General features: G+C 53.7%; 1 protein-coding gene across 1 annotated transcript; it reads left to right on the forward strand.

Moving 5' to 3' along the window:
- The first annotated feature begins 6,062 nt into the window (after positions 1-6,062).
- Positions 6,063-25,010, forward strand: PIBF1 (progesterone immunomodulatory binding factor 1). Its single transcript, XM_032976985.2, has 18 exons — positions 6,063-7,124; positions 8,353-8,453; positions 9,208-9,406; positions 9,531-9,650; positions 10,021-10,154; positions 10,648-10,756; positions 12,051-12,170; positions 13,639-13,700; positions 14,631-14,756; positions 15,119-15,217; positions 15,573-15,738; positions 16,569-16,719; positions 16,861-16,951; positions 17,494-17,596; positions 18,264-18,394; positions 19,315-19,399; positions 19,721-19,906; positions 20,643-25,010. The coding sequence occupies exons 1-18, from the start codon at positions 6,918-6,920 to the stop codon at positions 20,685-20,687; spliced, it is 2,235 nt and encodes a 744-aa protein (XP_032832876.1). The 5' UTR covers positions 6,063-6,917; the 3' UTR covers positions 20,688-25,010.
- The last annotated feature ends 1,284 nt before the right edge of the window (positions 25,011-26,294 follow it).

Below are 26,294 nucleotides of genomic sequence, written 5' to 3' on the forward strand. Positions count from 1 at the left end.
ATTGCCGCGCCTGCCAAGAGCCCTTCACCCCATCAAGAGGTTGAGGTTAAGGCACCCGTACGTGGCCACGAGTGCAAGAGGCGTCTCTGCAAAGTGTCCGATGGACCACCGATCAACAAAGCCCTTGACCCTGGGTGCCTCGAAGACACAGAACTTTCCCGAGTGCATCTTTTAAATGAAGCACCCTGTTTGTTCCGCATGTGAGCAGGCTGTTTTTTTACGATGCCGCTACGGAGCGGGTGGACTGGGCAATGCTATTGTTTTTAATTATTTATATGAATCTGTTCGTGCGGCTTTAGATTTACAGCTGGTTTCTTGACTCACCGATTGGTTTTTAAGTTGGCCGCAAAGTATGCGTCCGTCAACTTTTTTTTTTAAACTAACCTTGGTTTCCTTTGGGTTTGCACACGATTTAGAGACACTCTCTCCCCTCTGGGTGTCTCAGCAGGGACACAGAACTCTGGTATAGCAGCAGCGCATCACGACATGTTAGAGAACACCCCCCGCTGAAGCAGATATCACAAAACTACTTCAGAGATTCCTTAAAGTGACCTCTCATTCATTCACATATCCCGTACACATTTGTCTGCAGCTGTGCACTGCGTGTCAGTGAAGCGCAAACAAACACACGTGGTAGGAGGCTTTCGCGACTAATATTATCCATGTGGCTTTTTGGGTTAGATCGCGTGAATTTAAGTGTGTCGTTCAACCCGCCACCACCCGACACAGCTAAATTGGTAAGGTTTGTCACGTAAACAAAATCTGGCCAATTCGTCAAGAACATTTCCCTTTCACAGCTGACATGTTTGCCGAAGTGAAAACCTAAGTTAAAAAATATATACGTTTGTTTTATAAATACAGTTCCTTCGTGACCAGGCTGAGACCATCAACTCACATACGCTTGAGAACCCAGTTTAATAGTTTAATCACGGGAGACTGAGACCCAAATATCGAACCCAGGAACTAAGTGGTGCTGACTCAGATACCTGGGTAGCGGAGTAGTTGGTGGAGCTACTCGAGTAGTGGGAAGAGTGATGCCACCCACCCATCTGTGCCATCACGACACCAACTACTCTCATCCGGTACGGATCATCAATCACCCTGAGTGATGCCACCCACCCATCTGTGCCATCACGACACCTACTACTCTCATCCGGTACGGATCATCAATCACCCTGAGTGATGCCACCCACCCATCTGTGCCATCACGACACCTACTACTCTCATCCGGTATGGATCATCAATCACCCTGAGTGATGCCACCCACCCATCTGTGCCATCACGACACCTACTACTCTCATCCGATACGGATCATCAATCTGTGCCATCACGACACCTACTACTCTCATCCGGTACGGATCATCAATCACCCTGAGTGATGCCACCCATCTGTACCATCACGACACCTACTACTCTCATCCGGTACGGATCATCAATCTGTACCATCACGACACCTACTACTCTCATCCGGTATGGATCATCAATCACCCTGAGTGATGCCACCCACCCATCTGTGCCATCACGACACCTACTACTCTCATCCGGTAGGGATCATCAATCACCCTGAGTGATGCCACCCACCCATCTGTGCCATCACGACACCTACTACTCTCATCCGGTACGGATCATCAATTTGTACCATCACGACACCTACTACTCTCATCCGGTAGGGATCATCAATCACCCTGAGTGATGCCACCCACCCATCTGTGCCATCACGACACCTACTACTCTCATCCGGTACGGATCATCAATCACCCTGAGTGATGCCACCCACCCATCTGTGCCATCACGACACCTACTACTCTCATCCGGTACGGATCATCAATCACACTGAGTGATGCCACCCACCCATCTGTGCCATCACGACACCTACTACTCTCATCCGGTACGGATCATCAATCACCCTGAGTGATGCCACCCACCCATCTGTGCCATCACGACACCTACTACTCTCATCCGGTACGGATCATCAATCACCCTGAGTGATGCCACCCACCCATCTGTGCCATCACGACACCTACTACTCTCATCCGGTACGGATCATCAATCACCCTGAGTGATGCCACCCACCCATCTGTGCCATCGCAACACCAACTACTCTCATCCGGTACGGATCATCAATCACACTGAGTGATGCCACCCACCCATCTGTACCATCACGACACCTACTACTCTCATCCGGTACGGATCATCAATCACCCTGAGTGATGCCACCCACCCATCTGTGCCATCACGACACCAACTACTCTCATCCGGTACGGATCATCAATCACCCTGAGTGATGCCACCCATCCATTCGGAACTGATCTTCTCATCCGCAGCGCACCCCAGTCCCTGCCTCAACTGAAACCCGCTCGGCCATTCATTTCACGTAAATAATTTCATCCGTGCCACCGATATTGCTCCACCTGTACCACCACAATCCGCCGCCGACGACGATAACTATGATGCCGTCTCCCGCACGGGTGGCGGGTTTATAATAATCTGTGTCGTTAGCTCCGGCGAGAACACTTTGTGCGGACATTCGGATTCAACTTAAAGACTCTGAATGGTTGAATACTGTGACCTTAAAAGGAAACCCGACATTTTAAACTGTAAAGCGATTATTAAATCGTGACTTAAAGCTTTCGTGACCACAGGAATTCATATTCTTTGGGTCTTTCGGTAAAGTCACGTAGATAGGTTCAAAGAAAATAAAAAGCTACGACGTTTCGATCGCAACGCAAGCGGTCGTCTTCAGGAAAAGGGGCTGAAGACGACCGCTCGTGTTGCGATCGAAACGGCGTAGTGGTTGTTTTTTTTTGTTATTTTCTTTGAACTTATCTACGTGACTTTACCGAAAGACCCAAAGAATATAAAGCGATGATTGTTTACAACTTTACACGCATACACGGTGCGATGGTGGTTGTATGTGTGTGTCTGTGCGTTGTTAATCGATTAGTTTATTAATGTAGTAATTTGATTAAAAAGCGGATGCACGTTTTCGATTCGATTATATAAAGAGCGATTCATCTTCTTTGGTTCTTTCGGTAAAGTCACGTAGAATGAGAATAAAATTATAAATTGATAAAATAAAATAACACAATTAAATTCTCACGACGTTTCGGCCACAACACAAGCGGCCTTCATCAGGTGAAGGGACGAGACTGTCTGGAGGACAGCGCTGGAGCTAACAAAGCCACGCTCAGATCGCGACCTTTAAGCTGTGTGAGAAGAAACAAAGCGCCTTGACAAAGGAATTAGCATAGAATTTGTTTCTTCAAGATCAGTTAGACAAGACACTCTACAAATCACACTTATCATTGACGGCAATAATGTCCACATCGGATTGGGAACATGTAGACAATATGACTGCCTCTTCAGCTGCTACTATGTCGACCAAATGTAAGGAAAACCTGATTTCCAAATTTAACCTCCTCTTCAACAAAAGACCGGACCCACACACCAAAAAGTTAGACGTTAATAAAGTCGTAATTAATCGCAGTAACAGTTCTATTTCCGATGGTCTGAAATCCGTTTTAGCTAAAGGTCTAAACTTTGCAGTCACACCTAAACACATACCAGTTAATGATATCATTGCCCAAGTAGACGTTGCTCTCAGGGGCCTGGGTCACATCGCTCCAGACGTAGCAAGATCTGAAATCGCTGCAACCCTCAAAAACGCTAAGATGCCAGCTAGCAACCTCAGCAAAGATGAGCGTTTTGAATTATATAAATTAAAAAAGAGGAATGATATTGTAGTTCTCTCAGCTGACAAAGGCAATGCTACTGTCATCATGGATAAAATAGAATACAACAACAAAATTAAAGAATTACTCGACGATGGTAGTTATACAAAAATAAAAAGAGATCCCACCAACAGCCTCGTCACACAAACCAACAAAATAATTTCTGATTCAACCGCATTAATTGATCAATCTAAACAGTTTTCGTTGAAACTTTCTGCTGCCAGGCCACCAAGATTATACGGCTTACCAAAAATACATAAAGTAGATACACCTCTTCGTCCCATAGTCTCTACTATCAGCTCCCCCACCTACAAACTAGCTCGTTTTTTGTCTGAAATCCTGCGTCCTTTCACTGGAGAGACCACCTCTGCGGTACAAAATTCTATTCACCTGGTATCAACAATCAAGGGTATTTCCCTGTCCCCAGACGACCTGCTTGTCAGTTTTGATGTAGTTTCCTTATTCACCAAGGTTCCTGTACCTGACACCATTGCAATCATTGAAGACTTGGTTCATCAAGGACTAAACACTGAGGTACCCCCCCTGGTGAGACACTGTTTAACCAATACATACTTCACTTGGAATGGAACTTTCTACAAACAAACTGAGGGCACCCCAATGGGCTCCCCCCTTTCTCCAGTTATAGCTAACATTTTCATGGAGAAATTTGAGACTGACGCCATCCAGACTGCCACTCTGCGCCCAACCTTATGGAAGAGGTACGTGGATGACACTTTTGTCATCTGGCCACATGGCCGGCCTGCTCTAGACCAATTCTTCGACCACATCAATTCCATACACCCAGCCATCAGATTTACCATGGAAGTCGAAATAGATGGCAAGATACCTTTTTTGGATGTCCTAATTAAAAAGAGACCTGATGGTTCAATGAGCCACTCTGTCTACAGGAAAGCTACCCATACGGATGCTTATCTGAAACCGGATTCCCACCACCATCCATCACAGAAGAATTCTCTCATCAAGACTCTGTATCATAGAGCCCAATGCATATCCGACCAGGAACACATAAACAGTGAACTCAAGCACGTACACCAAGCTCTTAGGGCTAATGGTTACTCCGACTATACAATCCGCAAAGCTATCACTCAAACCATGAAGAAGAACCCTCTTGAGGAGCCTTTCAAAACCATCACTTTACCCTACATTGCTGGGATCACAAAAAAGATCTCCAAAATCTTGAATAAACACAAGATCCAGGTCCGTTTCAACACATTACATAAAATCCGTGATCTGGTTCCGTCTGTAAAAGATGTGATTCCGGACATACAATACCCTGGTGTCTACAAACTAAGTTGCCTCTGTGGTAGTAGTTACATTGGAGAAACCAAACGCCATGTCTCGGACCGCATTCGTGAACATAAAGCAGACCTTAAACACGGTAGGACCAACACCTCGGCCGTAGCAGATCATTGTTCTAATTCAGTAGGCTCACATGCCATTGACTTTTCCAAGACGGAGGTTCTTTGTAAGCCATCTGGCTTCCATGAGAGATTCGTTCATGAGGCTATCCACATATACAAGCACAGAGACAATTTCAACCGAGAAGATGGATTCTATCTTAGCAATCATTGGAAAGATTTGATAAATCATTTCAGTTCTTGATTGATTGTTCACGCTTACAGTGGCTTTCAGACAGCATACATTATAAAAAATTTCGTCTCCCCCCTCCTCTTTTCAAAAAAAATAGATGGACTAGTCCTGGGCAAACTGCCAATCGCTGCGCGTGACGCCAACGTTTTTTTTATAAATAAATAAATGTGCCGTTTTAAAAATAAATTTATGCAAACCAACACACCTGATGATGACCGTTTGAGTTATGGTCGAAACGTCGTGAGAATTTTTTATTGTTTTATATATATTTTGTTATTTTGTTGTTTCTCTTCAACGTGACTTTACCGAAAAAACTAAGAATATACGGCAAGTTGTCGCTGGAATGCGCGGCTAGTATAGAGATTGAACAGCGCTGGTTGCCAGGGCTGTCCATTGTTCAATCTTCGTGGGCTGCTGGCAGCTTCCCCAAGGTGGACGGTGAACCACCATCGGTTGCTCGGCATTTCGGTGATTAGTCTAATTGTCGGGCGGCAAGGCACGGCTTTCGCAAGCTTCAGCAGGGGTCCATCCCGCCATACGGTATCGGCTTCGATGTGACATCTTAAGGCAAGCACCTGGTCGCGACCATTTCGACCAGTTCTCTAAATATTTCCTCAAGCGTGGGCATCAGCCTGTTGAGCAAAAGCCGCTCTCCATTCGTTTGTAGCAGGCTGCTGAGTAGGGCGGGAGACGGGGCGGGAGTTTTGAGCGTCCGATGCGTCCATGCCTGGTTTCAGAATGGCTAATTATCCTCGCCTCTTTCCACTCCTTCGGAACGATGCTTGTGGAATGGATGTCAGTGAAGAACGCGGCTAGCCATTGTCCTGCTCTCGGTCAAAGCTTCTTGATGAATTCTGGATGAATAGCGTCAAGACCTGAGGCTCTCCCGCATTCAGGCAGCCCGGTTAATCCGCGCGCGTGTGTGCTGTTAATCGATGCGTTTATAAACGTAGCGAGTCGATACAAAATTCGGACGCTTGTTCTCGATTCGATTATTTTTTTTAAAAATCGATTCTTTTTTTCTCCGGTGAAAGTAGCCGCCTATAATGACCGGCTGAAGCGTTGGCGGTTGAACCCATTACAGTGCAAACACGCGACACAAGACGGAGCCGAACTCATCGATTTTTAAACCGCTCGAATCGATTCACGTTATCGATATCAATCATCGACGCCGAACGCTTTCGCTTCGCGAAAAAAAGAAATCACCGCGTGTAATCTTCACGACAGTATTTTTGTTTTGATTTAAAGCTTTCGTGACTGGAGTGATTCATATTTATTATTTTATTGTTTCCCTTCAACGTGACTTTACCGAAAGAACCAAGAATATAAGTATTTTTATTGTTGTTTTTCAAAAACCGACGGCCGTCGTTTGACTTTACGACCTTTACGGCAGGGGGGCTTATTTATTTATATAAATTTTCTTTACGGCAAACGGTCGCCCGTCAGCTGGCGCGTTGCCCCTGGCAACCCGCGGGCGCGCCAGCGTTCGAAAGCAGCGGGCCATCAGCCTCACAGATAATGAACACGTTAACAATTAATTAGCTCGCTAATCAACTCGATAAATTAGCGCGCGAGATGTCGCGCGAGGTGACGACGGCGACGTCGCTGTCGCTGAGCGAGCTCGACTCGGAGGATCTTCTGAGCTTCGAGAGCTCGGGCCCAGCAGCGGAAGCCGCCGCCGCTGCTGGGCCCGAGGTGAGGGCCGCGCTTCAGCTGTGTCGCGTGCGGCTCTCTCAGAGCAGGCTAGCAGTGGAGACACTGCAGGCCAGCAGGGACGTGCAGGTGAGGAGGCACCGCGGAGACACACGGGGAGATAGACGGGGAGATACACGGGGACACAGGGAGACACGGGGAGATACACGGGGACACAGGGAGACACGGGGACACAGGGAAGCGCAAGGTGAAGCCACACGGGGGCACGCAGGGACTTGCAGGTGAGACGACACGGTGAGACACTGGGACACACAGGTGAGACGACACGGTGAGACCACATGGGGACACAGGTGAGACGACACGGTGAGACACTGGGACACACCACACAGGTGAGACTACATGGAGACACAGGTGAGACCACACGGAGACACAGGTGAGACTACACAGTGAGACACGGGGACACACAGGTGAGACCACACGGAGACACTGGGACACACAGGTGAGACCACACGGAGACACAGGTGAGACCACACAGGTGAGACCACACTGAGACATAGGTGAGACCACACGGTGAGACACTGGGACACACAGGTGAGACCACATGGAGACACAGGTGAGACCACACAGATGAGACCACACGGAGACACAGGTGAGACCACACGGTGAGACACGGGGACACACAGGTGAGACGACACGGTGAGACACGGGGACACACCACACAGGTGAGACCACACGGAGACACTGGGACACACAGGTGAGACCACACGGAGACACTGGGACACACAGGTGAGACCACACTGAGACACTGGGTCACAGGTGAGACCACACCGGGAAACACAACTGTGCAGAGTGCATCTCTGCTGGAACAGACTAGTCGTAGAGATCCTACAGGCTAGCAGCGACATACAGAGGAGACACGGGAACACACACAGACACGTGGAGATAGGGAGGAGACAGCTGTGCAGAGTGTGATACTCCCAAAGCAGGCTAGCAGAGGAGACCAAAGACAAAGCGCCCCCGTATAGCCTGACCAGACTGTTGGGGCAAGTGGTGTTATCGAGTAGCACCTGTGAAAGCCTGCACGGCACACGAGGCGGTGGGTGGCCAACACCACGCCCGGCCGCCTTTGCCTAGTGATGATGTTTACACACCGCACCAGGTATTCATTTTAGGCCGAGTCGACCTAGGGGAGGCCCAGGACCGGTTCAGATAATCATCAGCCGTGTTAGCCGTGAGCGGGTATCGAACTCGGGTCGCCGAGTTCGTAGCGCAGCGCGCTACCCGCTGCAACTACCACAGTGGAGAGACCCTGCACACACTCGCACGCGTGGCTGTTTATCCTCGTTGAGTTGTGCAGGTGGAGGAGCTGGAGGAAAAGCTGAGCGATGCGCTGAACGAGAAGAAGCTGCTGCAGGCTCGCCTGGAGAGCCAGCTCCAGCTGCAGGAGGAGGAGGCGAGGTACCGTGGTGGAGTAACCTCCTGGAGACCCCCTCGAGACCTCCTCTCCCCGCTCGCTGTCGCCCAATGCCCTCGTGCCCAGTGCTCCCATCCCTACCGCGTGAAACTCCATGAGTGTGCACCGAGGCAATTTTATGGCATTCGGCCCACGAGAAAGCACTCATTAATTGGCCGCTGACATCGTAATGTATCCTGAATGTATAGCAGAGAAATGAACTGAACTATTTTTTTATTTGAACATGTAAAGCCCGCTGAGCTGTACGGCATATATCTTTTTCAGGAAAGCGACCTGGCCACAAATGATAGCCCAACGAAGTGGCTTATCACGTGGACATTTATACCAGCCAAATACTCAAAACGCGTGACGTTGATTTTAAATGTGGAAGGAAAAACCGGAGGAGGACCCGTAGGCAAAATCCGCGCGACCACGGGGAGAGAGAGCGAGAGAGACGTGCAAACTCCAAATATACAATGGGCGTCAGGGGTCCGGATAGAGAGGACCGCAAAGCTTGAGCAATTGTCAGCTCCGGCTCACTGCCTGGCTGCTCCTGCTGCTGCTGTCGCCTTCCTGCCCGTCTGTCGTTCCTCCTCGCGCCTGCCGAGTCGTTCGTTGTACGAGAGCGCCGAGTGAACACCGCGCGGCGGCAGCGGCGGCCCGAAGTTTTTCCAGAAGCGACGGCGTCGCGCCGACCCAACGAAATCCCTCACGCTGGTGCCCGCGCTCGCGCCCCTTCCCGCCCGCCACCCGCCGCAGGGCCCGGCAGGAGCGCACGCAGCGGGAGGTGGACGCCATCGTGACGCGGCTGCGCGAGGTGGAGGAGCGCAACCGCGAGCTGAGCGACCGCGGTGGAGCGCTGCGCCGGGGCCTCGTCGACCTCGAGCTCACCCCCGAGCAGCGCTCGGCGCTCGGAGCGCTGCCCGCCGAGCAGCGCAACCTTCGCGAGCACATGCAGGTGCCGAGATGACGCCCACCCCCCCACCCCCCGCCCGACCTCCCCACTCTCGCCGCGCCCTGACGCTGGCCGCCGCCGCCGCCCCGACCCTAACCGTGCCGTTGGCCGTCTCTCACGGCGGCAGGTGCTGCTGTTCGACGCGGTTCACCCGCTGCGGGAGGAGTGCAGGAAGCTGAGCGAGCTGAAGAGCCGGCTGGGTGGCGAGCTGGGCGCCTGCCGGGCCGAGGTTCACAGCCTGACCCAGGTGCGCGCGCGCGGGCGGGCGGGCGCCACGGCGCGCACAGCGGACGCCGGAGGAAGACGGCGGAGATACTTTTTCGTGGGCGGGGGGAGTGGCGGTGCGGCGGTTAACGCCCCACGCTCCGAGCCCGGCGACCCGAGTTTGATTCCCGCTCGTGACCGATAACGGTGCCGAATATTTAAACTGGCTTTAAATGAGTATCTGGTGCGGTGTGTGAATGTAAGCGCTGGGGAGACAAAGGTGGCCAGGCATGGTATTGGCCACCGACCTCCTTGTGCGCCTTGCCGGCTTTCATAGGTGCTACTCGCAAAGAGCACTTGCCCCAACAGTCTGTTAGAGGCTATACAGGGGATCTGTTTCCGTGTGTGGTGAGGGCTTGGAGGATGAGCGGCGTCGCCGTGGCGACCTAGAGACCCGTTGCCAGCGACTACTGTTGGAGCTCGAGGACGCCCGGCAACAGCTGGCCCTCGGGGACCATCGCCGTGACAACTACGACCGTGTCAAGAAGTGAGCACACCTGCATACAGGACAAAGACAAAGTTCCATCGTATAACCTTTAACAGACTTTTGGGGAAAGTGCTGTTAGCGAGCAGCACTTATGAAGGCCGGCATGGCACACAAGTGGGTGGTTGGCCAACACCACGCACGATGGCCTTTGTCTCCCCAGTGGCGATGTTTAGACACCGCACCACGTGCTAATTTCAGGCTGAGTTGACCTTATGAAAGAATAAGCTAATAGCTCTGTTGGCGTTAACCTGGTAAAATAAAAAAATGTTGTAGTTAGTTAGTTGCTTACCTTTCCGATACTTTGCAATCCTATCATGTTTTTGTGTTGTTGTAACTTTCTGACACGCCCCTACCATAAACATCTGTGAAAAAGAGCTTCGTTAGCTCGTGGGATTCCTCCTCCATAATAAATAAACATTGTGATGATACTGTGTAGCCATGTCCGGTGACGCCGTAGCTTCCTCGTGCCGGCGGTGTCGTCCTCTCGTGCCAGCGAGCGGGACGCGCTGGAGCAGGACAGCGAGGGCTCCAAGCGGCGGCTGCAGGAGCTCGAGATGATTTCGGCGGCGGTCACCAAGGAGCGGAGCGAGCTGGCCTCCGAGGTGGGCGTCCCGACAACCGGTGCCATCGTGGGGGGAGGAGAGGGGCGGGGGGGGGGTCAGGGGGAGACAAAGATGGTCGGGCTCCATTTAGTGTTGTCACCTTTCCTGGTTTTCCCAGCATCGCCCAGTTGTCGAGGGCAGCCGCTGTTCCGGGAAATCTCCGCGTGTTTTTCCTAGACCTGGTTTTGTCACCTTCGTTTTTCCACCTTCGTATGCTACGTACGTACGTACGTTTAACTTCTTTCGCGCCGTACGTAGCCAACCGTGCTAATCGGAGGTGCTGATCGTTCGCCATAACGACAACAGTAATACGCTGCGCCAGACAACGTGTTTACATGCAGTTACCTCCTCTTCCGGTATCGTGAGATATTCTCTCTCTCTTCCCATGATGCATCCTAGCTTGTAGTAGCTCAGCGGTGGCAACCCTAGCGTTAGTGCTGAGCCATACCAGCAGGTGTCGTAATGGTGTTCAGTGCCCATGATAACGGATTGGAGATACCTGCAGCTTTCCCCTTGCTGCTTCGAGATGCTTCGATGTGAAAGGCGTTTTATCAAATAGACTTTATTATTATTGCCTTTGTTGCCATCCTGCTGCTGCAGAAACGTCCGCAGTTTTTGTTCATTTGCTGCAACGCGTGGATTACGGATTGCATGCTATCGCCATTCCCGCCCATCACCTCGGGCCGTGCTAGCACCGCCGTGCGCCGTCCGATGTTCCAAACAACAGCAGCTGCTGCTGCCGCCGTACGACTCGCAGTACAAACGAGGCGGCACCAACCATACCAAACGATACCAACGAAACGGACAGCCACAAAGGGGGTGAAAAAGAACCGGTTTTAGAACCCACTCACGACCCTGCGTCGTCACAGGTCACGGGCACCTCAGGCGACTAAATCAGCGACCTTTCACCCACCAGTGCCTGTTCTCAGGCCGACAGCACGGGGGCGCTGTTTGTGCCATGTGTGCGTCTGTGTGTGCGCGTCTGCGAGTCGACTCGGCCTCGAAAAAGTGCCCGGTGTGCGGTCGTGTAAAACATTCCCGCTCACGGCCAAGAACGGTGACGATTATCTGATCCGGTCCTGGGCCTCCCCTAGGTCGACTCGGCCTAAAATGAGTACCTGGTGCGGTGTGTAGTAAACATCGCCACTAGGGGAGACAAAGGCGGCCGGGCGTGGTGCTGGCCACCCACCCCCTCGTGTGCCGTGCTGGCCTTCATAGGCGCTGCTCGCGACAGCACTTGCCCCAACAGTCTGCTGAGGCTATACTGGGGAGATCTTGTCTGTGTTGTCTGCAGGTGGCCGCTCTGCGCCAGACGGTCTCGCTGCTGCAGAAAGACAAAGACTACCTGGCGAGGAAAGTGTCGGAGTTGGAAGCGCGCAGCTCGGTCGAGACAGAGCGAGCAGAGAGAGCACAGGCTAGTGCTGGCTATCCATCCTATTTACGCGGGCATGTGTGTGTGTTTATACATCTGCCAGTCATCTCAGTCGGTCAACCCATGGGAACCTGGGTCTGTCCCATGACCTCCTGCCGGCAAGCCTTCGACACTTAACGTGATGGCCTCAAAATGCACCTAGCCTGGCACAAGCGCCTTGTTGACGTCGCAGCCACTTAGTGGCGAATGGCAGTTGTTGTGTTATGCATAAATCTGTTCTATAATTATGAGTGTTATTTTGGTTATTTATTTAGCAAAGGCACACTGAGTCAACCTGACTCTTTCTGGACGGTCCTGCCAAGTGTTCGCAGTAGTGGCCGATGATTGAGGTGTACATCTGCGATCACGCAATCTTCCAGTCATGTTTAAAATTTGTCAATTGTAGACCGCGACGCCGGCCATGCACCTGCCCTGCCTCTTGCGAATAGCTTCACGGGATCCTTCACGTCCACTGCGAGTGAAGCAGACGGCGCGTCGCATGTTTATCACGGTCAATACCACACCACCGCAGTATTAACCAGGGCGGCCGCTGGATTTCAAACCGCGAACCCACTCTACAACAAGCGGCGGACGCGCTGCCGCAGGCAAACCGCACCGGTTTCGCGAGTCTGGGTCTCATCAGCAGAGTCAAGCTTGTCAAGCAAATGCTGTTGAGTTAACCAGACGTTCTTGGCAAGAGCCCACAATACACATACCTGTCAGCCCATACGGTTTAACCATATTCTTGTACAGGGAAATAGATTTTTCAGGTCCATACGGCATACAGCCGTTTCGATACAGGAAAAAAATGTTTTTTTCTATTTCTTTGTGTTTCTCCCTTGTGATGGGACTTTGTAGGATGAACGTTGATATTTAGTAGGTACTACTAAATAAGGGCCACGGGGTGACCAATAAGGTCTGAATTGGTCTGTAATAAAGTAGGCACTGATAAAGGGTTTATAGGTATGGAAACAAACTACGGGGCCCTGTTTAACACTAAAAGCAATATTGGAGATAATGGGTTTGTATTTTCATTGAGTGTTTACATTGATTTGCTTTAGGTTTTATCTCTCAGTAATATCCCAGCTGCCCTGTGCTATAATAGAGGATCTCTGCAATCCTGTGTAAGGGTCTGTGTCCCTGCGTAAATACCCATAGACTCGGTGGGCTCTTACCTGGCTATAATATAGGCCATCGGTCTGTACGTAGGTTTATGGGTCTCTATGCAAGTCTGTGGATCTGTCTGTAAGCCTGTGTCCGTGTCCCTGCATAGATACCCATAGACTCGGTGGGCTCTTACCTGGCTATAATATAGGCCATCGGTCTGTACGTAGGTTTATGGGTCTCTATGCAAGTCTGTGGATCTGTCTGTAAGCCTGTGTCCGTGTCCCTGCATAGATACCCACAGACTCGGTGGGCTAATGCCTGGCTCGAGGTCCAACCCTGTGCGTCGTGTCTGTCTGCGGTGCAGGCACAGCTGGAGCTGGCAAAGCACGGGCGTGAAGAGGCGTACGAGAAGTACCTGAGCGCCCGGTGGGTGTCCCAGAACCCCGGCGCGGTTCGTTCGCCGGCGTCCCGGTGACAATGGGCCCGGAGGGTTTCCCCGGACGTGGGCGCCGCGGTGGCGAGATGTGGTTTCAGCCGCGCTGCAATAGATGCTTGCGGATTTTGTTGTTGTTTTTGTTATGTATCCTGTCGTTGGGACCTCGGTGTGGCTTGCCTGGCACAAGTGAGACTTTTTTGTTGTTGTTGAGAAACTGTTATGCGATTATATCGCAACAACAAAAAAAGCCTTTTGGGTGTGCCATGGTGGCTAGGAGATGTTAACTACCTCGCCTGGTGTGCAGGGGGTCGTGAGTACGATCCCGACCCTGATGCCTGCTGTATATTTGGAGTTTGCGCGTCTCTCTCTCACCGTGGTCACGTGGATTTTTCTCCGGATCCTCGGTTTTTCCCTCCACATTTAGAATCAACGTGCGTTCTGAGTATTTGGCTGCTGTAAATGACCACGTGATGACAAGCTTGTGAAAACGAGCTAATAGCTAAATGTGCGTTACCTGGTAAATAAAATAGTGTAGTTGTAGTTTTAGTCGTTCGGTCTCGATGTAGCTCACTGTGTCTCTATGCATCTTTATGGGTCTCTATGCATCTCCATGGGTCACTATTTATCTCTACGCTTTTATATTATTTGGCTGTCGCTATATAGTTGTACACGACACGCCACTTGGTTGAGCTTTTGTGATAGCTGTGTTACTTTTGAAATCGAGCTGCATAGCTCAGTGGGCCTTACCTGGTAAAATAAAATCCCAAAAATAAGTTTTGTGGGTCCCACGTTCTTGCAATGCATCCCAGACAGTCCAGGGGAGCTGTCATCGTTGTCACCGTTGTCATCGTTGTCATCGTTAATTCGGCGAACGGGATTTGCCCCGCTGAGGCTGCGCGTGGGCGCGGTTTCGCGAGCAGGGAGCAGTACAAGTCCGAGTACGAGATGAGGCTGCGGGACGAGATGGACGCAGTCCGCGCGCAGACCAACCAGGAGATGGAGCGGCTCAGGCTCAACGGGAACGAGATCTACGAGCGGGAGAACAGGTGGCGACGCACGCACGCGCGCGTTGTGACGGGAACGGCCGGATCTTTTGGAACTCGCGCGCAGTGCCGCGTGCCGGCGCTGCCGCCGCTGTCAACGCACGCCGTCATCCCGAGACGGTTCATCGCGGTTGACGTTCGCGTAGCGCTGCCCAAGCGCAAACGCGCCGTCTCCGCGCGGGGGGGGGGGGAATGCCACCTTCTCCCTGTGCTCGTGAACACAAATCGACTTGGACAAGGGCAGCAGCCGAGGCTGAACTGCACGAGAACGTTCGTGCACAAGGTGGTGGTGGTGGTGGTGACTGTTAACCGGGTGTCGTGGTTGACTGTTGCGGTTGACGCTGGCGACGGTTGACGCCCACCAGGAGCCTGCGGGAGGCTCGTGACGGAGCGATCGCGGAGAGGGACCGGGCGCGCGAGACCGAGAGACAGGCGACGGAGAAAAACGATGTGCTCATGGCACGGTACGGAGACACGCACGCACGCGCACAAGGCAAATACATAGATCCCCCATGTAGCCTTAACAGATTTTTGGAGCAAGTGTTGTTATCGAGTAGTACTTATGAAGGCCGGCACGGTACAACAAGGGGATGGGTGGCCAGCACCACGCCCGGCCGACTTTGTCCCTACCAGGTAACCATTTAACCCTAACCCTCGGTAACGTCCAGAACCATTGCAGACATTCACGATTGTCCACGCACACGCGCGTGCGTATGTGTCACGCATGCAATGAAACGCGTCCGAGTTTGTGCGCGCGCCCGCGCCCGCTGGTCATCGTTACGATCGTACGAGCGTGCGTGCGCGTGCGTTTGCGAGCAGCCTGGCGCAGGGGCAGCACGCGTGGGACACCAAGGCGGCGGAGCTGGGCGGGCAGCTCAAGGTGAAGACGTTCGAGGCGGAGAGGGCACTGCTGGTGCAGGAGGAGACCCAGCGCACGCTAGGCCTCTGCCAGCTGCAGTGCGACAAGTACCAGGCCAAGGTGGAGGTGGGTGACCACCGGAGACGAACGACGACGCTCCGGTCCCCTCTTCAGCCGTACAGCAGATCGGCGCACAGTGCTGTTAGCGAGCACCTACTGAGGCCGGCGCAGCGCACGAGCGGGTGGTGTGGCCGCAACCGCGCCCGGCTGCCTTTGTCTCCCCAAGTGGCGATGTTTACACAGTGCTGCGTCGACCTAAGGGAGGCCCAGGACCTGTTCAGGGCCGGATTAAGGCTTTAGTTGCTGCAGCCCAGGGGCCTCCGCCAGCCGGAGGGCCTCCAGAGGTTAAGTGAAAGTTATTTCAATTGTGAATGCTAAATTTTATTTGTTGTTAGCCTTGTAAAAATTAATTATATTTTTCTTTAGCTTTGTTTTACTTTTTAAAATATTACTGGGGGCCTCACAGTCCCTGTAGCCGAGGGGCCTACACAATCTTAATCCGGCCCTGGATGGTGGCCATGAGTGGGAAATCGAACTCGAGTCAGCGGGTTCATAGTGCAGCGCTAACCGCTGCACTACCGCTCCCCACACACGACACGCCACGAAGACAAAGATCCCCATATGGCCTTCAACAGACTGTTAGGGCAAGTGCTGTCAGCGAGTAGTACCTACGAAAGTCTCCCTAGTGGCCATGTATACACCGCACCAAGTACTCATTTCAGGCCGAGTCAACCTAGGGGAGGCCCAGAACCCTTTCAGATAATCGTCACCGGTGTTGGCCGTGAGCGGGAATCGAACGCGGGTCGCCTCGTTCGTAGCGCTAACGGCTACGCGCACGCACGGCTCACCCGGCCGCCCCCGTCGCGGTCGCCCCGTGTCTGTGCGTGAGCGAGCAGCTGCTCACGAGGGAGTTCTACGCGCTGCAGGCCGCCAGCGAGCGGCGCGCCACGGAGCTGAGCTCCCAGAACGCCGAGCTGCGAGCGCGCGTCGACACGTACGAGCGCCTGGAGGCGGAGCTGGACGACGTGGTCATGCAGTCGGCGCAGAGTGCGGCACTCGCGCACACGGCACTCGCCAACACCGCGCCACACCCAGCCGGCCCTCGTAGGCGCTTGCTGTGAGCGCTTGCCCCCAACGGTCTGTTAAAGGCTACGCGGGGGGATCTTTGTCTTTGTGCGGCGTGCGTAGTGGAGAGCGAAGAGGAGGCGGAGAGGGTTCTCTTCTCGTACGGTTACGGCGCGAACGTCCCCACCACCGCAAAGAGGCGCCTCAAACAAAGGTACGGCACGCACGCCGTGTAGCCTGCGTAGACTGCTGGGGCAAGTGCTGTTAGCGAGCGTCTACGAAGGCCGGCACGGCGCGCAAGGGGGCGGGAGGCCGCTACTACGCCCAGCCGCCTTTGTCTCCCACCAGCACCTGATGTTTACACACCGCACTAGGTGCTCATTTAAGGCCCGGGTAAACAATTCACGAATGCCACGATTGCCGACGTCACTAAGATGGAATACAGCAGCTGGAGAGAGCGCGAGAGAAAAGCCTAAGGGGAGACCCGGGACCGTTTCGGATAAACTCGTCGCGGCCCGACTAAAGTCGAAACCTGGGCCAGTGGGCTCGTAGCGCGGTGGCGCCGACCGCTCCGCTACCGCTCGCGTGCTTGTGGCAAAAACACCGCGGTCGCCACGCGGTCGCCACGCGGTCGCCACGCGGTCGCCACGCGGTCGCAGCGGTAGGGAAGGCGCGCGGCGATCCGCCGGAGAAGAATTGACGGTCCCGCGCGGCGGGGGGGGGGGGATTACCGCTCGGCGTGTTGTTGCGTTGCAGCGTGCACCTAGCCCGGCGCATCCTGGCGCTGGAGAAACAGAACACGCTGCTCCGGAAAGACCTGGAGTCTCACCAGCAGCAGGAGCAGGCCATCGCCAAAGAGGTAACGCGCCGGGGACGGGGCGCCACCACCGGCGCACCAGGGGGCGCCGTTCGGCAAGCGTGTATCGTATGTTACATGTATGTTGCGTGTATGTTGAACTCCATGCGTACACAAGCGTGTATGTGAAACTTCTTTCGCGCCGTACGTAGCCAACCGCGCCAATCGGAGGTTGCGTGACTGGCGGCAGCGATGCGGTCCGGCGGTCGCGCGCCGCTCGGCGCAGCCAGGCCCCCCCCCCCCCCCCCGGACGTCAATCGCAAGAGGAGGGCCGTCGTGTGTGCCTGGTGCCACGGTCCACCTGTTTGTTGGCAAATTCAAAAAGCCCACCGGCGAATGGCTCGATCTGGATCGCGCGTACAGCAACGGCGGCACCCGTCGCCCACGACTGGCGGCGCTTGGTGCCCGTTGCCGGGCGGGCGCGGAGCCGTCTCGTGCCGCACGGGCGCGGCTGCCACCGGGGGTGCCCTCATGCCACGGAGACGCGAGAGTCGCCCGCTGCGCGAAGGAAGCCTCTCCTAGACGGCCCGGCGCGTCGCGCCCCCTGTCGCAGACCCTTTCGACCTTCGCTGCAAAGCGCGGTCGAGGTCGCCGCCGCCGGTCGCGATCGTTGAGCGCCGTGACCCAGCGGCGGCGTCGTTGCGCTGTGTCCCCCCCCCCCCGTCCCCAGCTGGAGAGCGCCAACTCGCTGCTGAGCGGGGTCCAGCAGCCGCACGCCTACCTCGTGGAGCGCCTGCGGGAGCGGGACCGGCAGCTGCGGGACCTGGCCGACAAGGCGGCCAAGCTGGAGGCGCTAGTCGGGTGCGTGCGGCGTCGGCGGGCAAACTCGGCGGGACGTCTCGTGCCGTCCGGGGGTGTCCGCTTCTAGTGTCTAGGGCAGGGGTCGGCAACCTACGGCTCGCGAGCCAGACGTGGCTCTTTTGATGACTGCATCTGGCTCTGCAAATAAATCTTAGCCGACATTTCTTAACATGGTAAGACTTATGTTTAGAAAGACTTGTCATGTTCAGAAATGTCGGCTAAGATGTATTTGCGAGCCAGATGCAGTCGTTAAAAGAGCCACATCTGGCTCGCGAGCCGTAGGTTGCCGACCCCTGGTCTCGGCGGTGGAGACTCTTGCGTGTCGTACGCAGGCAACAGCGAGTGTCCGTGTTGTTGCGCAGAGCTATCGAGGCACCGGGCAGCGTGAGGGAACGGTGGCTGCAGCTGTGCTGATTTCAGAATCGCCGCAATCGGAGTATTTATTTTAATCCGATGAGCGATGCAGCTCTCTTTCACAGATGTCCAGTAGGGGGCACGGGAGTGAGAACGTTTACATCAGCAAACAAAGTGGCTTACCACGTGGAAATTTATAGCAACCAAATACTCTAAAAGGCGTGATGTTGTTTCTAAATGTGGAGACAAATCCACGCGACCACGAGGATCGAACCCACTGCCCGAGTTCGAGTCCCGCTCACGGCCAAAACCAGTGACGATTATCTGAACCGGTCCTTGGCCTCCCCTAGGTCGACTCAATGAGTACCCGGTGCGATACGTAAACATCGCCACCAGGGAGACAAAGGAGGTCGGGCGTGGCGCTGGCCACCCCAACCACCTCTTGTGCTACCATACCGGCCTTCATTGGTGCTGGCGCTCGCCAAAACAGCACTTGCCCCAACAGTCTGTTAAGGCTACACTGGGGTGGGGGTGGGTGATCCTTGTCTGATGCTCGCGCTGTTCAGTGACCTCCGCAAGGAGCGCGCCACCCTGCAGCGCACACGGGACCACATGTCGGCCGACCTGGAGCGACTGCTCAACCAGAAAGAGGTCGGTGACAAATAACACAAACACGCACACACCGGGGTCGAACCGGGAACCGGGAGCTCTCGACCCCCTCCTGGGGGACGCCAGAACAGACCGCAACAACGCATAACGACGCAACGCCCGGTCCACAGATACGAAGGCGACATCGCAGCGATGATGCACTCCGGGGGCGCCTGCTGACGCACTTGTCCGGCTTGACCACCCGAGCGTGAAATTGTATTCGTCGTCGCTCTGCATCTACTTCGGCAGCCGTACGACAAGAAAGAAGACCGCTGACCCGAGCGCTCATTGAGCCCGTGACCCCTGGCCCCGTGACCCCTGCAGGAGCTGGCCGTGATGCGCCAGGTGGTGCTGGCCCTGCAGCAGCGTCGCGGTGCCGGCGACGGAGACGCGGCCGCCGTCCCCCCCGGCGGCGCGGCGGCGCTGCGGGGGGCCCGACTCCCCGCTCCGTCCGTCTCCAGGGCCGAAGGGCCGCTGTCGTCGCCGCACAAGCCGCGGCCCACGGTGTTTGTGAGTTCCCACGCACGCACGCACGCCGATGGCGGCTCGCACGCGCGGCGACGACCCGTACGTACGTAGAACTTATTTTGCGCCGTGCGTAGCCAACCGTGCGGGGGAAGGGTAACAAGGTCGCCTCTCCAGACGTTTGTAGTCGCCGGCCCGGCGGATGTTTTGTTCCCACTCGTGGACATTTGGACGCCGAGGGTTAGTTGGGTTTGGGGGTTTGATTTTTGTGACTATGGTTTGAGTTACGGTTGGGATGAGAAAAGCTGCATTGGTTAGGACGAAGGACCAAAACAGATGGTGGGTTTTCTCCGGGCGCTCCGGTTTTCTCCCACGTGTAAACACTCATTAATTGGCCAATAACATCTTACTGCATAGACAACTGCAGACCTTGTGCAATCGTTGGTAGCGCCGGCTCCTCGCCACCACGTGGCGGCTGCTGCTGCTGCCTTCCTGCTCCACGTCTATGGTTTCTCCTCCCTGCACCGCTGAGTCGTCCCCTCACTCCCTCTCTGAGTCGTCCTCTCTCTGAGTCGTCCCCTCACTCCCTCTCTGAGTCGTCCCCTCCCGCTCTCTGAGTCGTCCTCTCTCACTCTCTGAGTCGTCCCTCTCTCTCTCCCTCTCTGAGTCGTCCTCTCTCCCTCTGAGTCGTCCTCTCTCACTCTCTGAGTCGTCCTCTCTCCCTCTCACTCTCTGAGTCGTCCTCTCTCCCTCTCGCTCTCTGTGTGTGCGATGCCACCAGACGAAGCCCAGGAAGGCGCCGTCTAAAGCAGCACCCACATCGTGAGCTCCTGCGGCGACCTCCCGCTCCCTCACCCCCTCCGCCACGCAGTGGAAGCCGTGCGGGGGCTCCCCTTTAAACCCCCCCCTACGTACGGTGCGAAAGAAGTTCAACATGCAAAGACGGAGATCCCCCCCCCCACCGTGTAGCCTGAACAGACTGTTGGGGCAAGTGCTATGAGCGAGCACCTATGAAGGCCGGCACGGCACACGAAGGGGTGGTTGGCCAACACCACGCCCCAGTGGTGATGTTTACACATCGCACCGGGTACTCATTCGAGGCCGAGTCGACCTAGCGGAGGCCCAGGACAGGTTCAAATAATCGTGACTGGCGTTGGCCGTGAGCGGGAATCGAACCCAAGTCGCCGGGTTCGTAGCGCAGCGTGCTAACCTACACTATCGCTCGCCATATAAATATACAAAAAAAGATCCCCCGTATAGCCTTAACAGACTGTAAGGGCAAGTGCTGTTAGCGAGCACCTATGAAGGCCGCAACGGTACACGAGGGGGTGGGTGGCCAGCACCACGCCCGACCGCCTTTGTCTCCCCAGTGGCGATGTTTACACACCACACCAGGTACTCATTTGAGGCTGAGTCGACCTAGGGCAGGCCCAGGACCGATTCAGATAACCGTCACTGGTGTTGGCCGTGAGCGGGAATCGTACCCAAGTCGCCGGGCTCATAGCGTAGCGTGCTAACCGCTACACTACCGCTCCCCACACACACATACACACACATACATACACACATACACACACATACATACACACACATACATACACACATACACACACATACATACAAATCCTTGCTGCGTGCAGCGTGGCACGGCGGATGCACGGAGCCGTGGCACGCTCACAACCAGCCGCTAGCGCGGGCGGGGTGGCAGTGACGCAGTGGGCTAGCCACTGGTGGTGCCTTACAGCCACAAGGGACCTAAGTTCGGTTCCTGACCAGGGCGCCTTATTGTGTGGAGTTTGTGTGTTCTCCCCCTGTTCTACAGAGTGTGTGAGTGTGGAGTTTCTATGATCTCCCCCTGTTCTACAGAGTGTGTGAGTGTAGAGTTTGTGTGTTCTCTCTCTGTTCTACAAAGTGTGCGAGTGTATAGTTTGTGTGTTCTCCCCCTGTTCTACAGAGTGTGTGTGTATAGTTTGTGTGTTCTCCCCCTGGTCTACAAAGTGTGTGAGTGTGGAGTTTCTATGATCTCCCCCTGTTCTACAGAGTGTGTGAGTGTAGAGTTTGTGTGTTCTCTCTCTGTTCTACAAAGTGTGCGAGTGTATAGTTTGTGTGTTCTCCCCCTGTTCTACAGAGTGTGTGTGTATAGTTTGTGTGTTCTCCCCCTGGTCTACAAAGTGTGTGAGTGTAGAGTTTGTGTGTTCTCCCCCTGTTCTACAGAGTGTGTGAGTGTGGAGTTTGTATTTTCTCCCCCTGTTCTACAAAGTGTGTGTGTAGAGTTTGTGTGTTCTCCCCCTGTTCTACAAAGTGTGTGAGTGTAGAGTTTGTGTGTTCTCCTCCTGTTCTACAGAGTGTGTGTGTATAGTTTGTGTGTTCTCCCCCTGGTCTACAAAGTGTGTGAGTGTAGAGTTTGTGTGATCTCCCCCTGTTCTACAAAGTGTGTGACTGTAGAGTTTGTGTGATCTCCCCCTGTTCTACAGAGTGTGAGTGTGGAGTTTGTGTGATCTCTCCCTGTTCTACAAAGTGTATGAGTGTAGAGTGTGTGTGATCTCCCCCTGTTCTACAAAGTGTGTGAGTGCAGAGTTTGTGTGATCTCTCCCTGTTCTACAGAGTGTGTGAGTGTAGAGTTTGTGTGATCTCCCTGTTCTACAGAGTGTGTGAGTGTAGAGTTTGTGTGTTCTCCCCCTGTTCTACAAAGTGTGTGAGTGTAGAGTTTGTGTGTTCTCTCCCTGTTCTACAAAGTGTGTGAGTGTAGAGTTTGTGTGTTCTCCCCCTGTTCTACAGAGTGTGTGAGTGTGGAGTTTGTATTTTCTCCCCCTGTTCTACAAAGTGTGTGTGTAGAGTTTGTGTGTTCTCCCCCTGTTCTACAGAGTGTGTGAGTGTAGAGTTTGGGTGTTCTCCCCCTGTTCTACAGAGTGTGTGAGTGCAGAGTTTGTATGTTCTCCCCCTGTTCTACAAAGTGTGTGAGTGGAGTTTGTGTGTTCTCCCCCTGTTCTACAGAGTGTGTGAGTGTGGAGTTTGTGTGTTCTCTCTACAAAGTGTGTGAGTGTAGAGTTTGTGTGTTCTCCCCCTGTTCTACAGAGTGTGTGAGTGTAGAGTTTGGGTGTTCTCCCCCTGTTCTACAGAGTGTGTGAGTGTAGAGTTTGGGAGTTCTCACCCTGTTCTACAAAGTGTGCGAGTGTGGAGTTTGTGTGTTCTCCCCCTGTTCTACAGAGTGTGTGAGTGGAGTTTGTGTGTTCTCTCCCTGTTCTACAGAGTGTGTGAGTGTAGAGTTTGTGTGATCTCTCCCTGTTCTACAGAGTGTGTGAGTGTAGAGTTTGTGTGTTCTCCCCCTGTTCTACAAATTGTGTGAGTGTAGAGTTTGTGTGTTCTCTCCCTGTTCTACAAAGTGTGTGAGTGTAGAGTTTGTGTGTTATCCCCCTGTTCTACAGAGTGTGTGAGTGTGGAGTTTGTATTTTCTCCCCCTGTTCTACAAAGTGTGTGAGTGTAGAGTTTGGGTGTTCTCCCCCTGTTCTACAGAGTGTGTGAGTGCAGAGTTTGTATGTTCTCCCCCTGTTCTACAAAGTGTGTGAGTGCAGTTTGTGTGTTCTCCCCCTGTTCTACAGAGTGTGTGAGTGTGGAGTTTGTGTGTTCTCTCCCTGTTCTACAAAGTGTGTGAGTGTAGAGTTTGTGTGTTCTCCCCCTGTTCTACAGAGTGTGTGAGTGTAGAGTTTGTGTGATCTCCCCCTGTTCTACAAAGTGTGTGTGGAGTTTGTGTGTTCTCCCCCTGTTCTACAGAGTGTGTGAGTGTAGAGTTTGTGTGTTCTCCCCCTGTTCTACAGAGTGTGTGAGTGTAGAGTTTGTATGTTCTGCCCCTGTTCTACAAAGTGTGTGAGTGGAGTTTGTGTGTTCTCCCCCTGTTCTACAGAGTGTGTGAGTGTGGAGTTTGTGTGTTCTCTCTCTGTTCTACAGAGTGTGTGAGTGTAGAGTTTGTGTGATCTCCCCCTGTTCTACAAAGTGTGTGAGTGTAGAGTTTGTGTGATCTCCCCCTGTTCTACAGAGTGTGGAGTTTGTGTGTTCTCCCCCTGTTCTACAGAGTGTGTGTGGAGTTTGTGTGTTCTCCCCTTGTTATACAGAGTGTGTGAGTGTAGAGTTTCTATGATCTCCCCCTGTTCTACAAAGTGTATGAGTGTAGAGTTTGTGTGATCTCCCCCTGTTCTACAAAGTGTGTGAGTGTAGAGTTTGTGTTCTCTCCCTGTTCTACAGAGTGTGTGAGTGTAGAGTTTGTGTTCTCTCCCTGTTCTACAGAGTGTGTGAGTGTAGAGTTTGTGTGATCTCCCCCTGTTCTACAGAGTGTGTGAGTGTGGGGTTTGTGTTCTCTCCTTGTTCTACAAAGTGTGTGAGTGTAGAGTTTGTGTGATCTCCCCCTGTTCTACAAAGTGTGTGAGTGTAGAGTTTGTGTGATCTCCCCCTGTTCTACAGAGTGTGAGTGTGGAGTTTGGTGTTCTCTCCCTGTTCTACAAAGTGTGTGTGTGTGTGTAGAGTTTGTGTGATCTCCCCCTGTTCTACAGAGTGTGTGAGTGTAGAGTTTGTGATCTCCCCCTGTTCTACAAAGTGTGTGAGTGTATAGTTTGTGTGTTCTCTCTCTGTTCTACAAAGTGTGTGAGTGTAGAGTTTGTGTGTTCTCTCTCTGTTCTACAAAGTGTGTGAGTGTAGAGTTTGTGTGATATGCTGTTCTAGAGTGAGTGTGGAGTTTCTATGATCGCCTCTTGTTCTGCGTCGGTTTCCTCCAGGTTCACCTGATTTCTTCCCATAGCTAAACCCACAAACACAGTGGAACTGGTATTGGCCACAACATCCGCAATGCTGAAACGTTACCTGCAAATCGCTAAATTGGGATTGCACACAGCAGCAGCAATCACCGGCCCCTCACTCCGGAAACTTGGCAGGACCCTCCTGAGAAGGAGTCTCGAGGCTCTGCGATGCTTCCCGCGTGGGGCTCAGTGCTTCGCGTGTTACTCGATTGTGTCGTCGTCGGTAATGTGCTGCATCCTCCGCCTTTGTGCGTCGTCAATCTTGCGTCGTCGATTGTGTTGCGTCCTCTAATCCACATATTTTGTACAAGTGGAATGTCATTTTTTTTATTTAATAAACGTGCTTTGTATAACAGAAACTTAATATGTATTTTTTTGTATTAATTAAATGTTGTTTGCTTCATCTAGTCCACTGTCCCAACAGAGCGGTTTCATTTAAACGTGCATTGCAGTTGGCGTTGCGTTGTCCGTTACTCAACCATCTGGCAAGGCTATTGACGATTGATTGTCGTCGCTTACTTGCACGGTTTTCGCTCCTCGCTCTCGACGGGAGAGGACGACTCGGAGAGGCGCCACGAGGAGGAGGAGCGGCAAGGCGGTCACGCGGCAAGCCGGCACCACCAGCTGCTGCCCGAGCTTTGCGGTCCTCTATATATCAACCCTCTCCCGTTCCGAATGACGTACGTGTACGCACGTGCGCACATCATCTCAGTCGGTCAACCCGTGGAAACCTGGGTCTGCCCTGTGACCTGCCAGCGGGCGTTCGACACTTTACGTGGCCTCGGCGTGCACGTAGCCTGGCGCAAGCGCCGCGGTGACGTCGCCGCCACTTAGCGGCGAATGGCAATTGTTGTTGTACGTCATCGGAAAGGAAACTAAAATAAAATAACCATATCGGGGCACGTCTTCGGGTCGGAGGATTAGCACGGTTGGCTGCGTACGGTGCGAAAGAAGATCAACGTACATACGAAGATGTACCGAGGCTCCCACAAGGCCGTGCGGGATGGGCGTGTGGGTAGAGTTTCGTGCCGGCTATCATGGAGTGAGGTCGTGTCGCCACGGTTCTCTGCGCCGTGTTCTGTTTTGTCGTCCTCTCCGCGTCTCCGATTTGCACGGTTGGCTACGTGCGGTGCGAAAGAAGTTCAACACGCGGAGATGATTGCGTAATTTCTCCAGGATGTTGCTGAAACTGGTCGGCGAAGAGGGGGGGTAAGGGTAGTTGGGAGGGGGGGCGAGTTGCAGTCTTATCACGAAATCGCACTTATCGGAAAGGAAGCAGAATTAAGCAAGTGATGGCGATAGCGACACAGGTTGAATTGTTTCCTCTTTGACAAAAACCGCCGGACTGCAGAGTCACTCTCTTGAGTGTTGACGCTGCTGCCCGCCGCCGCCGCTCCACGAACCTCTCCTCCCGTTCGCCTGCCGTGCGACGAGCCAGCGCCCGCTGGCTCGCTGGACCCGGTCGCTCCACGTCATCACCCGGGTGAGAAGCTGCGCCGCAGTCGGTACAACGCCGGGGAGTGACCCAGCAGCGTACGTAGCGTGTCGTCCGCAGCTTGACAAGGGATGCGTCGTCGCTGATGTTTTGCCGGTCAACGAAATCGGTTTCGGGGGTGCGTCTCACGTCTCAGATCAGGAAGGCTCGG

The sequence above is a fragment of the Petromyzon marinus genome, chromosome 61 (genome assembly GCF_048934315.1).
Source record: "Petromyzon marinus isolate PM22_M1 ecotype Great Lakes invasive population chromosome 61, UKy_Petmar_22M1.pri1.0, whole genome shotgun sequence".
In the NCBI taxonomy this organism is placed as follows: domain Eukaryota; kingdom Metazoa; phylum Chordata; class Hyperoartia; order Petromyzontiformes; family Petromyzontidae; genus Petromyzon; species Petromyzon marinus.

Bases quoted from the DNA above. Each gene is read 5' to 3' on its own strand.
- PIBF1 (XM_032976985.2), top strand. From the start codon at position 6,918: ATGTCGCGCGAGGTGACGACGGCGACGTCGCTGTCGCTGAGCGAGCTC. The intron at 9,651-10,020 runs GTGCGCGCGCGC...GTGTGTGGTGAG, and splicing joins AGGTTCACAGCCTGACCCAG to GGCTTGGAGGATGAGCGGCG. The intron at 15,218-15,572 runs GTACGGAGACAC...GTTTGCGAGCAG, and splicing joins AACGATGTGCTCATGGCACG to CCTGGCGCAGGGGCAGCACG.